General features: G+C 35.0%; 1 protein-coding gene across 1 annotated transcript; it reads right to left on the bottom strand.

The window, feature by feature from the left end:
• Positions 1 to 5,536: 5,536 nt before the first annotated feature.
• On the bottom strand, positions 5,537 to 10,421 carry LOC21395958. The gene is made up of 6 exons (XM_010108720.2): positions 10,151 to 10,421; positions 9,620 to 9,742; positions 9,469 to 9,527; positions 7,626 to 9,368; positions 6,793 to 6,907; positions 5,537 to 6,295 (listed from the first exon to the last, which is right to left on the bottom strand). Exons 2-6 carry the CDS (start codon positions 9,723 to 9,725, stop codon positions 5,637 to 5,639), a joined length of 2,682 nt encoding a protein of 893 aa, XP_010107022.1. The 5' UTR covers positions 9,726 to 9,742; positions 10,151 to 10,421; the 3' UTR covers positions 5,537 to 5,636.
• Between the last annotated feature and the right edge of the window lie 2,987 nt (positions 10,422 to 13,408).

Genomic DNA, 13,408 nt, shown 5'->3' with positions numbered 1-13,408 from the left:
GGACCGGCCATCGGCGGATGCCAGCGACCGTGAACGATGTGCTTCCGCTGCCTAACGAAATAGAGGTATGCCTAAATCCCAAATAAGAGTTTTTTTTTCTAAATGGTATTTTTGGATTTTAAGCTAGATTAGTTATTATGATCTTGTTTAGATCATGTTTAGATCATTTTAAATCTAGCAATTGGTATCAGAGCCATCTTATTTGGGTTAAGAGCTATGTATTTTTGAATTTTTCCATTTTTGGTGGAAAAAAAACCAAAATTGGAATCCGTATTTTGGCTCAAGAAAATGTTGTTTTGAGGTTACCCACTTCGAATATGGGTTATACGTGATGATTTTCTTGAGTTTCATGGGTCGATTTGGCCAGATTCACTGCGTTTTGAAGCTTTAAAAATGACCGGTTAGGGGTTTTTTAGAGGTCTGAGTTTTAGGCCTTGTTGAAAAAAATTAACCCCAGAATATGAAAGAGCACGAAATTTAGAGAAAACCCCCTTTAGAATCATCAAAATCGGAGTTATAGATAAGAAGTTGTGGCAATTTGAATTTTCATTTTAGAATTGGGTTTAAAACGGGTCTTTTGACCCGTCTCAAGGTTGAAGGCAACCAGAGAACAAAAAAACACATCAACGTGTCAGGCACACGTCAGCGCCCACGTGGCGCGCATGGGACCCAGCGTCAGTGCGTGCATCAGCGCGCGCGAGTCAGACGCGCGTCAGCGCCCACGTGGCGCGCGTGGGGCCCATTTTTGGCTAAATTCTTCCCCATTTTGTGATTTTAACTCCGTTTTCAGCGACGTTTTCGCCGTTGTGCTCCGTTTTTTATTTCCTACTAATTCAAATTATTTATTTTGAGTTTGGGTCACCATAAAATCATGTTTTTTAATATTTTATATTATTAATTTTATATATTTATTGGTGGCTAATTCTCACAATTTTTCAAACAAATTTTTTCTGGGCATTTCGTATAAAATTTATTTGATGATTGATGCCATAAAATTTATATTATGTTGTTGTTATTATGTGGCATATATGTAATTGTGAGAATTTGACAATAGTGAATGTTTATGTACTCGCCTCTCGTGAGTCTAAACATGTCAAATTGTCTCGGTTCTTATGTTACGGAGCTCTCCCATAAAATTTAATATTTCCTTTTGAAAAAGGATTGGGATACACACTGCTTATATGGATGCACATGAGCTACTAGAAAATATTTTTATTTAAATATTTGTTTATTGTAATAATTTTCATATATTTTCTAGGTAGTTTTAATTCTCACTATTTAGAGACCTAAAATTTTGGGGCATGTTTGTTATTCCATATTTTATGGTCATATTTTATTTGTTCTCCCACATAATTTGATATTTTGATAAATAAAATTTAGACATATAATATGGATGCTTGTTCAAATTTTGAAATGCCCATTTTGTATTCAACATTTTAATGCCTAATTATTTATATAGGCATACAAGGTCTCTTTTGTGTTAAAGTGGGAATGAAAATTTTAATTAGAAGCTCATGTGGTATTATAAAGCTTAAGCTATAAGTTTATCCATAATTTATTTATTTTTGCTATCATTATTATTTGGTATCTTGTTTTATGTGAGTATCATGTATTTTGATTATGCTATCCAAGTGGGAGAAAATTAAAAATATTTTTTTTGTGGATTAGCATAATCACTAACTCACATACTATTATCAAATAATAAATTGTGGGATTATATGGATAAACATAATTTGTTGATTATGTTCTAAAGTCCATACGGGTAATGGAATTATTCTATCGATAGTTTTATTGCTTGGTAGGAGACTTGAGTCTTGTTGGAGCTTAAGCTAGTTGTCTTTATCCATATATTTTGGTTACATATTATTATTTGACATTTTGTATTATATGAGTATCATGTTTTTGATTATGCAGTCCAAGTGGGAGAATACTGTGAATGATTATATATGGACTTGCATAATCACTAACTCATATTATGGTCAAATAATATATTAGAGTGTTAAAAATAAAGGTATGTATTTACCATATTGCTAAGATCCATACGGACAATTAAATTATCCTATCGATAATTAATTGTTTGGTAGGATGCTTAGACCGGTGAAGGAGGTTTGTTGGATGTCATGAATCGCATAATCTTTACCACCCTATCGGTGGTGGATTGATGCATTTGGTTGTGATGTTTGATGAATTGTCCTTATCTGCGAAAGAGTTCTATTCTTGCTCAACGAACTCTAGCACACAATGATCATATTGGCTTGGATCATTGGGAAGGCTAAGTAAAGGGCAAATTACATGATCTTATTTTACATGCCTATTGTTGGTTGCCCCTGTTGTTTTCTTTAGCCTTGAGCAATCCTTGCATCTCCGCTATCTTGACACTAAATGGGACAAGCCATTATATATGGTATGAATCTCTTTATGAATCTATTAATGATGAAATGGACATAGCCTTGAGAGTGGATGTGTTTCCTAGCTCCACTAATGTGTTGAGAAACTCTATGATGAGTGAGAGTGTATGGATAACACCGAGGTAGTAATGTCTCAATTTTAGGATGAGACATTCACTAAAATTAGCTTTATGGAGAACATTGTTGATAAATTCATATGTGTAAGGTCAGTGGGAGCAGTTGCATATTTCTATTTTTTATGTCGGTGACAACTTGCTCGCGCCTAATGATTCTAACCTACTGGTTAAGATGAATAACATGTCGCCTGTCACTTTGGTTTGAGAATCTTGAAAAAGCCTCTTATGTTCTAGGCATGTAGATTCTCCGTGACAAAGATAAGTGCATTTTTTGGTCGTCTTAGAGAACCTATATTGTTCTTGTTTCGAACAGGTTCAGTATGCATTCTTGTTCTCCTAGTAAGCATTGTTAGTTAAAGTGACAAACTCTCAAAGGTGTAATGTCCTTATGGTGAAGTAAGAGAGATCAGATGAAATTGTCCCTTATGCTTACGTATTTAGCAGCCTGATGTATGCTCAAGTATACGCACGTCTCATTATTGTGTTTGTTGTTGACATGCAGATTCGGTACTCTAGTAATTGTTGTTATTATTACTGAATTAACTGTGAATGAAGTACCAGATAATTGTGTATCGGTAAACCAACACTTTTGTTGTGGTTGGATCTCGTGATGCCGATTATGCAGGCTGCATAAATGATAAAAGGAGGAGCTACTTTGTTGAAAAGTGTCAAATAGACACTTGTGGCGTCCTTGACTATGATGCAGAGTATGTGTCGTATCGTGAGGCTATTTGTGTGATGTAATTGTGGAACCTTATTTCAACATTAGGAGTGGTTCACTCCATTTCTAGACCGGCTGAAATTGTGTTGTGAAGTTCCATAATAGTATATTTCTCTTAGAACACCAGAGTATTGTCCGCTCAATGGAACACCAGGAGCATTTTGTAAAGAGAAATTGTAAGAGGCCTCATTATTATTGCAAACACGCCTATAAACAACATGTTGGCAGTTCCACGAAAGGCTTACCTATTAGGTGTTTTAAGAACACGCATCCCACTCGGGACTGTAAGGAGCCTGTAGTTGTATTGAGTTAGTGGGACTTTACTGTCATTTGTACGTGACATGTTGTTATCGATAAGGATTGCTTATGCCTCGAATAATACATGCGTATTTATGGATCTGTCACTTTATGCGTGATGTTGTGTTGACACACTTATTAATTGTCAAAGTGACAAATTGAAAAGAGACATCTGGTTGTTAGTCTCTATCATTGTTTTTTATCCATATATTAAAGTTGTTATCATGCTTTGATGAATGTCTAGCGCCTGATTATGTATAGTGATTGTATCCTATCGATACGTTAGTATGCATGATTGTTTTGGACTTGTGTTTATTATGTGAGATTCTTAGTTGATGCTTATGTTATGATGAGTGAATGTTGGTTTTATGATTATGTCGTCCAAGTGGGAGTCTGTTGGAATATTTTTATATGGATTTCCATAATCATAATAATTCACTCTGTAATTAATTAAAGCATTCTATGGATAACTGTGTTAATGTGAATTAACACATGTATGTATGTTAAATATCGGTCCATTATAGGATGGACACTTGTTTTATTAACTCGTTTGAGGCATTTAAACTCCTTCTATCTCATAATATTTAGTCAGCCTATTAGGCCAAATATCCTCTCCGTGTGAATATTGGAAAAGGCCCCCTATTTGGTTTATATAGGCAGCCACCTTTTGTTTTTAATGGGGCGTGCTCGTGGGGTGTGTGTAGGGGGTTTTAGGCCTGTGGCCGAATGAACACAAAGAGGGAGAGACAGGGAGGAGTTCATGCCCCTCTTGCTTCTTCTTCTTCTTTTTGCAGCTCCTCCACCCACTCGGACCAGTCATCGGTGGATTCTGGCGACCGTGAACGACGTGCTTCCGCTGCCCAATGGAATAGAGGTATGCCTAAATCCCAAATAAGAAATTTTTTTTTTTTCTAAATGGCATTTTTGAATTTTAAGCTAGATTAGTTATTATGATCTTATTTATATCATTTTAAATCTAGCATATATATATATATACTTTGACCAGACTTGAATTTTTACGACGCGAACAATATCTCACCAAACTTTAGGTGTTGTCCAAACCATATTCTTACCATAATAAAAATGAATTGATTGATGATTAGATGACAGGAATTCATACATGATAAGGTGACAGATATTTTGTAGTAGTGTCATTTGTCTTTCAGCATTATAAGATATTGGATTCGATTTCTGATGCCACTGCCATAAAATAATAATTGCAGAGTGGTCACTTATGACCAACAGAATCTTTGAAACTCCCTTGAGGCAGGAGGTTGAAGAAGCCTTCTCCGGTCTGAAAAAAGAAAAAGCTGTTTCTTGGAGAAGAGAGTAGTAATATCACTTTTTTTTTTTTTTGTTAAAGAGAAGGGATAAACTGGATTTTACAGAGATAGGTTTTGATTGATTGACAGTTCTTATTACATGGTCCTACAACTGAAGAAACAAAACTTATTGGGAATCCTCAAGCACAGTACATGTTTCAGGTCTTTCCTCTGTGGTGAGAGAATCTACTTCTGATCAAGGTTGGGGAATTGGAAAGTGCACTTGAGAAGGACATGATAAAGGTTGCTTAGGCCCATTTCCAGGCCTATCTAACCAACCTTGTACTATTCCTTGCAACTCTATACATTTGCGGTTGAAAGGGTCATTTCATTTGGGTTTGGTAACTAGGGATCTGAATACATGAATATATGAAGACTTCAACTACTGTATTACCTTGCATAACTTCAGGTTCTAAGAGGAATCTTGTAAATATATAAATATATAAATATATATATATATATATAACGGTCCGGTCTAGACCTTTTGAAAACATTACAAACCAGACCAAACCATTAATGAAAGTCTGGTCTGGTTACTTAGAACCGGACCCGCAGTCTAAAAACCGCAGACTGGTTCGAACCCGGTTTTGACCGGCCGAGCACAGCCCTAGAGGTAAAAATAGAAAATCACACAAGACCATGAGCAATCATTGATTAAGTGTAAATGTGGGATTAAAATTAGGTAAAAATGGAAACCATACAAGAGCAACAAGGTGAATTTTTCACCCTGATGACATTTGAGTTGAGGCTCAAGGAACACATTTTGGAGAGACTACAAGATCATTAAATCTGACACCAACTCATCTACTAAAGAAGTCAATATCTCTTTTTCAATATCTAGCCCCTCCTCAAACGCTTCATTATCAAAGTCAAGCCATCTTCCATACCAGGTGTTCATGTCCTTGTCCACAAGGTCATCCACCATAAAGTCTGCCAAGCTTTTCCAACCCGAAATCTCTTTGTACAATTCCTCTGCCAACCATTCCTTCCTCGGAGATATTCTAACCCATCTAGAGCATGTTCCAACAAACATTTTCTTGCACCATGATTCCAGGCATTCATTCACACAATCAAACAAAACCTTTCTCCCACGTTTCGAACATTCTTCTCCATCTATTTCTGTACCGTTTTCTTTGTGCTCCAGGTGAACAAAGATATTTGAGGAGATGACCTTGTTAGTATCACCCAATGCAAAATCTTCCAATGCTAATTCAGCATTACCGAGTATGCTCCTCACATATTCCAGTTCCCAGTTGCTTGGTCTATCAAGATCTTCCAAACCGAATCTTTTAGTCATTCGCTTTCTACTTGCATTCCTTGTACAACTGGAAGAGATTGAGTCAGGTGAATCTATCACGCTATATGCTGGCAGGAGTTCGTTTGCACAAGACAGACGGTTTTGAGCTTCAGCCAATGAGCATTCCTTGCTTCCTGTAGATTGAAAGTAAATATGATAAAATGCCTTGTCATATCTCTTTAATAAAATCGTACTTTTGTTTGGGCACCGGGAATAATTCTTACACTCTTACCAGGTAAAACTGAACTAAAGAAGAGTTTGGCAAAGCTAGTCTTACCCCAGTTGATAAAATGCCATTTTCACAATTTCTGAAAATGTCATCTAGTACAACCTTCTCAAACATAAGAAGGGCTATGTACTAATTGAAAGAAGTTCAATTACCAAATTTATATTCTATTTAATTTATATTTTTAATCTACACCTACTGGTTAGTTGCTTCACATAAATCCATCATAGTTCCACATAAGTAGGCTTGGTAGAAGTCCACTTCTTGCCAAATTTTCCCATCACCATTAGGGTTCTTAGCCATTTGATTAAATAAAAAACGTAAAGACACCTTTGAAACTAACACCTATATTATGCTCATCGATACTTGAAAGGAAAATAGTACGGTTTGCACAGCTTTTATTACCTGTAGAGCTTCCACTTTCAAATGCGAGTTCAAAACTTGATTCTGGACTAGCATCTTCATATTCTAATTCTTTTCCAGTTTCATAGCTGCTGCTTCCGGTAGACTCTTCCATTTCCTAAAAGCGATCAGCATGCATTGACCAGTTTAGCGAGTGCTAGGTCAAGACATTGAAACACGGGAAATGTAACAAAATAACACGGCTTCGATCATCAAAGAGCCATGCCAAAAAGAGTGCAAAGCTTATTAACTAATTAAAATACTCATCCAAAGAACTTGTCAATAAAAAAGAATTGTCTATTCATAGAGTGCTATAGCCGACTGCTAATACATGCATACATGCATGCATATATAAACATATATGTTCTAGTAGCTATGTTTTAAGCTTTAACGTATCACCTTGCCTCTGGAGGGTGGACCGATGTTTAAATAAAACAGTACGATGAACTGCTAAGGAAATGAACCAAGTCGTCTCTACAGCTCAGTAAATTTGAATGTATAATATGTGATTTAACAGGTTTCAAACCAAATTCAAACTTAGTGGCAGTCACCTATTAATAAGGCTTTGCCAGTTGCCAGAAAAGAAAACAATTTCTAAATGTGTATTTGAGCCTCGTTTTATCTACAAAAGTTATTACTTTCTCCATGTGACAGACAAACCCTTCAAGTTCCACCTTACCAGTTTCTTCCCAAAGAAATTCTTTATTTTTTTTTCCTTACTAGATGATAAAAAGTCATGAAGGGAGAATTTTGGATGCCGGAATATTAACAAAAAATACAAGAAACTAAGAAATGGACACCAACTACAGAAGAAAGGCACAAGCAAAGAAACAAACCTGCCACTGCCCGTTCATATTAACCACTGGACCATCAATGGACGGGGAATCATAACAGTATATGCTATCAGTTTTATCTCTAAGCAGACATACTTGAACCTGCTTTCCCCTTGGTGGGGTTCTTAATACATTGGAGTCTTGTGATGCAGATGCACAACGAGCAGAACTCTCTTCTCTGAAAAGGTTTGATTGGTATGACCGAACTTTACATGTTAGTTCCTGAAGCTTCTGTTCCAGAAGAGCACCTAAAGAGTCGGTACCTATTACATTGAATCCAGGAGAAGACAATTCGAAGCCATTTGAATAAAGCGGCTGATCTTTGTCACTTACGGAGTTAATCCCAAATCTCTTTTCCATTATCATGGCTTGACCTGAGGACGGGGACACGCATGTGGATTTTTTCAGGGGAGAGTTGAATGTAAATGAAATTACATCTATTCCCGGCTTTCTGTTATCTGGGCTCATACCAGTGCAAGAATCTATAGATATATTACATTTTATAGACCTTTGCCCTTCACTAATCTGTATACTACTACCACCTGCAGCAGTTTCTTCCATACGAACACCCTGACAAACAGAATGTTTCTTCCGAGAGACATTCTTAACCGTTGTCTCTCTTTGACTAGCAGTTGACACAGAGCCCGCCTTCTTTGATCTGGTTTTGAAGTTTGCAACAACCTTATTTACAGTCTTGCTTGGCTCAGCAGAGCCACTAGAGGACCTAGTTCTTCTGGCTGGATGATTGGAAACCAGATTTTGTCCAGTCTTGTCCATATTAGATACACAGTTCTGCTTCTGGTTATTCTGCCTTAACACATTGTTACTGCTCTCTGGAGAAGTTCTTTTCTGCTCTGATCTTTGCAAGTTAGGCTCGCGCTTTGGTATGTAGTTTGACTTCACCTCTTTCTGGTTCATAAAGTTCCTATTACGACCAGGAATTGAGCCTTCTCTTCTCTGAACATTGGTCTTTGCTTGTACAGCAAGTGACACTGATGAAGCCTTGCCTCCGACATTGTTAAAATTCCATTTCCCAGAATTGATAGGAGCCTGAGTTACTAACACATAACCATTAGGGGTCTTGCTACTGTCCTGTCCTCCAGTACGTTTTAAAGCATTCGCTTCCTTGGATTTTTCAGGTCCAGTTGCTTTATTTGCAGCCTCTATCTTCTCTTTCAAATCTCTAATTCTCAAGGGAACCGAAGAAGGCCCTATGCTTGACACTTTACTCTTGGAGGATGCCCTAGGACTCGCCTCAATTATCTTTGCAGCAGCCTCCATGATATAAGTCTGATTTTTTGTTGGAACAAACCCAGGATTTTTTATACGTGACAATAGCTTATGGTGAGTGATTGGAATTGATTTAGCCAATTTAGGAGGTAGAACTTCGGTCTGAAATCTCTCAATTGGCCGGTTCTGCTGCCTCTGGGACCTAGATTCTACTTGATTCCTAGAAAATGTGTTGAGTCTGTTGGGCACATTTACACAATCCCTCGTATAAAAATCACTCCACAAACCACTCTTGTCATGATGAGAAGCTCTAAATGAGCACGAGTCAGAAAGTGGGGCTGAACTAGAAGAGGGCTCTGCAACATTCGAAGTTGGCAATGAATCTAAACCCATCAGTCTAGCAACTACACCTGGGGCTCTAGCCCCACTTCCATCTTCACTGGTTACACAGGAAGCAGAATTCCAGTCACTGCCCCCTTTTTTACTCGAACTTGCTTCGTTCTCATCCGCTTCCACCTGGAAGTACACCATGAGTATAAAACCACACAAGAAAAGAAAAACCATCAAGAAAACTAAAGATAAGACATAATGAGAGGAAAATAAACGCTTTATTTACCGCATTGTAGACGGCAGTCCTAGAACAATTCTCCTCATCTTCTTTTCCTTGCTTTGATCCTTGAGGATACAAAATAAGGGGAAATTTTAGAATGTGTAATCAAACAATGTATCAACTAAGAAGCACCTCATTTTAAGGACACAGATAATACCAGGCAACTCTTCTGAATTGTTAGCAAAAAGCTTCTTCCGAGACTTCCCATTCCAATCAAACAAATGAAGAAACCCTCCTTTTGAACGTTTCTTCTCAGCCTCCATACTTTATTATTACAAACCTAATACAATTTTGAATTTACAAGTTAAAAATAACGACCAACAAAAAGAGAAAAAAGAAAAAAAAAAACCATATCCAAATTCTCGTTACCGCATTTATGTAAGATACTGTTATGCTTGAATTACAAAGGTACAAAGACATTGAAAATCAGACCATATATCTTTATTATCAATTTTTTTTCCTTTTGGGCTGAATAAATAGCTGTATATTAAAAATTAGCTAGCCCATAGGATTCGAATTATGCAAACAAAAAAAAAAAGGCATTTAATAGTTAATACTACTTACACTGCTCATTTGCATAGGTTTAGACATAAAGACACCAACTTTTAAAGCCTTAAGAGAGAGAGAGAGAACTGCAAAATCATTCAATTTGAAACCCACTAAAAATGGAGAAATGGAATAAACTTACCTGGACTCATTTCAACAAAAATCTCTCATCAATAAAACCAATTTTCCAGAATCCAAAGGTCATTCCTTTTCTTTTGTCAGTTGTAGAAGTAGCAATTTCTTCAAAAACCCAACTTGGTAAAATCAGCAAGAAAAAGATGAAGAAACACAAACAAGTAACTTCCTTCAAATGGGCACTCTTCAATCAACCCAACCGTACACTTTGCCGCCAGGAAACCCTCATTCCTCAGTTTCCCACAAACCAATTTCTCTCCTTTTTCCCCTTTCGTGGAGTTACTTCCTAAACCAAACACAATGACAATGTAATAATTGAGATCTGAATTCAAAAGTCGAAAAAAAAAAAAAAAAGAAAGAAAAGAGCTCGAAGAATAAATGCGCATTGCCCAAATACAGCAGAGAAGAAAGCAAGAGAGAGAAAACTCAAAACTAGGAATTAAAACAATGGAGCCACACCAGTGGTCAAATGGGGTTTATTTGAAAGAGTTTTTTTTTTTTTTTTTTTTTTTGTGGGCACACATTTGAAAGAGTTTTTTTTTTTTTTTTTTTTTTTTTGAGGGCAATCAAAAGGGTCTGTTTCTGAACAGTAATAAAATCCTTCGAGGCAGATGAAACGTCTCTCTCTCTCTCTCTCTCTCTCTCAAACAACTTCACTGCCAAGCCATTAAGTACTACCAGCCCTTTTGCTGTCCTGCCACGTGGGCAGTGAATATGGATTCTGGGCCCACCATATGGTTTTTCCTTACCTTCGAAACTGTTTTTTCAACCTTTTTCAAAGTTTTCTATCAAAAAACTTTTTTTAAAATGTTATACTTGGGAACCTTCCTGTTTTTAATAATTTAAAGCCCCATTGAATTTTATTAATTTAAATAAAAAAATTTAAAGTGTGTGATTTAAATTATAGTTTGAATTGATATTTATATGTGTAATTAAAATTTTAATTTAAATAAGAAATAAAATTTAAATTTGTGTTTGGTAGGTGTGAAAAATATAAAGAGTTGGTACTTTTTACTGTTTAAAAATAGTTTAAACGGTTCAATTCAAAGAGGGAGCCAAATTTTAAGTTGAGCCATTTAACTCAGCTCAAGTCGAGAATATAATTCAAACTAGATGCTTACTAAACATCAGTTTAAACAGTACTCACTGTTCAAACTAAGAGGGCGTTTGTTTTCTATATTCGTCCCTGATTTTGAATCATGATTCATGGTTCTCTACAGTGTTTTCTCTCACAAAAAATACACGTAAAATGAGAATAATTCTGAATCATAATTCTGAATACAAAACCAAACGTCCTCTAAATTAAGTTAAATTGAATTGAACCAGTAAAACAAACATTCACAGATACTTTCAAAGTTTAAATTACCCTCAAATCAAATCAAATCTATTGATTTATGATTTGATTTATGGGAGCTTATATGGGGATAAAGAAAGTAAAATATTGTTAGTTTTTTTTTTAATTTTCACCGTTAAATTTTATATTAAAAATTATCTATTATATATATATTTTTTAATTTAATGTAATTTTAATTTAATTTATCAGTAAAATACTAATAGTGTCCAATCATAAAAATTCCCTTAATTTACATATTAGAATATCAATTTTTAAGAAGTCAACATGTGTACTAAGACATATTTAGTTCGTTGATTCGCGTTTTTAATTTAAATTGAAATACAAATTTATGTGAGAGTTTTTTACTGTAGTAAAAAAAGTTAGATGTGACTGTTTCTGAGAGCTTTTTATTATAGCAAAACTCGAATTCTAAACTCAAATCAGTGAATGAACAAGACCTAAAATCTCTTGCTTGCAACTCAACTTTTTGTTTCTTTTGTGTTATTCTTTTTCTTTTTTTTTTTTTTTTTTTGTTCCTTTCTCTATTGACTGTTATGTATTTTACGTGAATAAAAAAAATAGTTTACCCATTACAAGATTTATATATTTTAAGATAAAAAAGGATTATTATTTTCATTTTAGGTGCATTTAGAATTAATTTTAAAATGATTTTGTTTTTAATGAAAAGTAAAAATGAGATTGTTTTGAAAATCATTCTGAGACCGATTCTAAAATTGTGTTTGGTTACTTTTTTAAGGGATTGTTTTGAGTATAATAAAAAAGTAAAATCGTGTTTATTAATTAATATATTATAATATTGTTGTAAGTACTAAAAAATGAAAATAGAAAAGTGAAAATAACTTTCAACCGTTTTCTAATTCTTTCACAAAAACCATTCACACTATTTTCGTTTTCAAAACATTTGCTAAGTAAATGTCGTTTCGTTTTCATTTTCATTTTTTGCTTCTCAAAATACGTGAAAACTGTTTTCAAAAACAGTTCCAAACACGCACTCTATTTTACATCTTATTCGCATATGGCCAATAAAATTAAAAGAACCCAATCCAATTCTATTAAAAAAAAGTGAGTTTAATTTCACTCATACCACCACAAATTCAATGCGGCTTTGTTTGTTGACCGGACATGCAACTAAAAATGAGGCTATAATTACATTTTGAATGCAATGTTATAATTGATGTGTCAATTGCAAATTTAACATTTGAGTATAAAAAATACTATCCAATAAAATGCTATTTTTTGTGTCAAATTTCTCATATAACATATGAAAAATTTGGTGGTAAATTTCATAACAAGTATAACATATGAGAAATCTGATATTTAATCATTATTGGTTGAAATGTTTATTTTTTCATGTAATTATTGTAACTTTTGCATTTCTTAATTATTTTAAAAATAAAAATTTACTTTTATAATTTTTTAATGATTATGAGAAAAAATAAATTTAGTATTTCAAAAAATATTATGCATTTTTTTAGAGATGGACAAAAATATTGAACCTTTAACATATCTTAATAAAAGATGAAAGATATCCTAAACTGTAAAACCCAAAATTTGAAATGGGGTTAATTTGTAATTTTTAAAGACTTAAGTGTGAAAATTTTAAAAATCTGAGCCAAAATGTAATTTTTAAGAAATGTACGGATCAGAAACGGATAATTGGACACTCAGTGAGTCCAAACTAGTATTAATGCCACTTGGGCGTGTTCCACCTCATCAGAAAAATTCAAACACAAAAACCCACTTTCTCTCTCCTTCCACGCGTACGGCCGTACACATCCAAGGAAGATTCCGGCGTCCGTTTTTGACACCTCCCGGCTCGTTGGAAAGCTCTCGTCGAGCTGAGTCTGGATTGGTGTCTTGCGGCCGCCAACTCCGCCGGACGCCGCCACACTCGCCGGTCAAAGTTCCAAA

The sequence above is a fragment of the Morus notabilis genome, unplaced genomic scaffold (assembly GCF_000414095.1).
Source record: "Morus notabilis unplaced genomic scaffold, ASM41409v2 Scaffold279, whole genome shotgun sequence".
In the NCBI taxonomy this organism is placed as follows: Eukaryota; Viridiplantae; Streptophyta; class Magnoliopsida; order Rosales; family Moraceae; genus Morus; species Morus notabilis.
Note: the sequence above shows the minus strand (reverse complement) of the source record. Positions and strands in the feature narration are given on the sequence as shown.

Coding starts and splice junctions, on each gene's coding strand:
- LOC21395958 (XM_010108720.2), bottom strand. CDS start 9,725: ATGGAGGCTGAGAAGAAACGTTCAAAAGGAGGGTTTCTTCATTTGTTT. Junction 9,369..9,468: donor GGACTGCCGTCTACAATGCG/GTAAATAAAGCG, acceptor GTGTACTTCCAG/GTGGAAGCGGATGAGAACGA. Junction 6,296..6,792: donor TGAAAGTGGAAGCTCTACAG/GTAATAAAAGCT, acceptor TTCAATCTACAG/GAAGCAAGGAATGCTCATTG.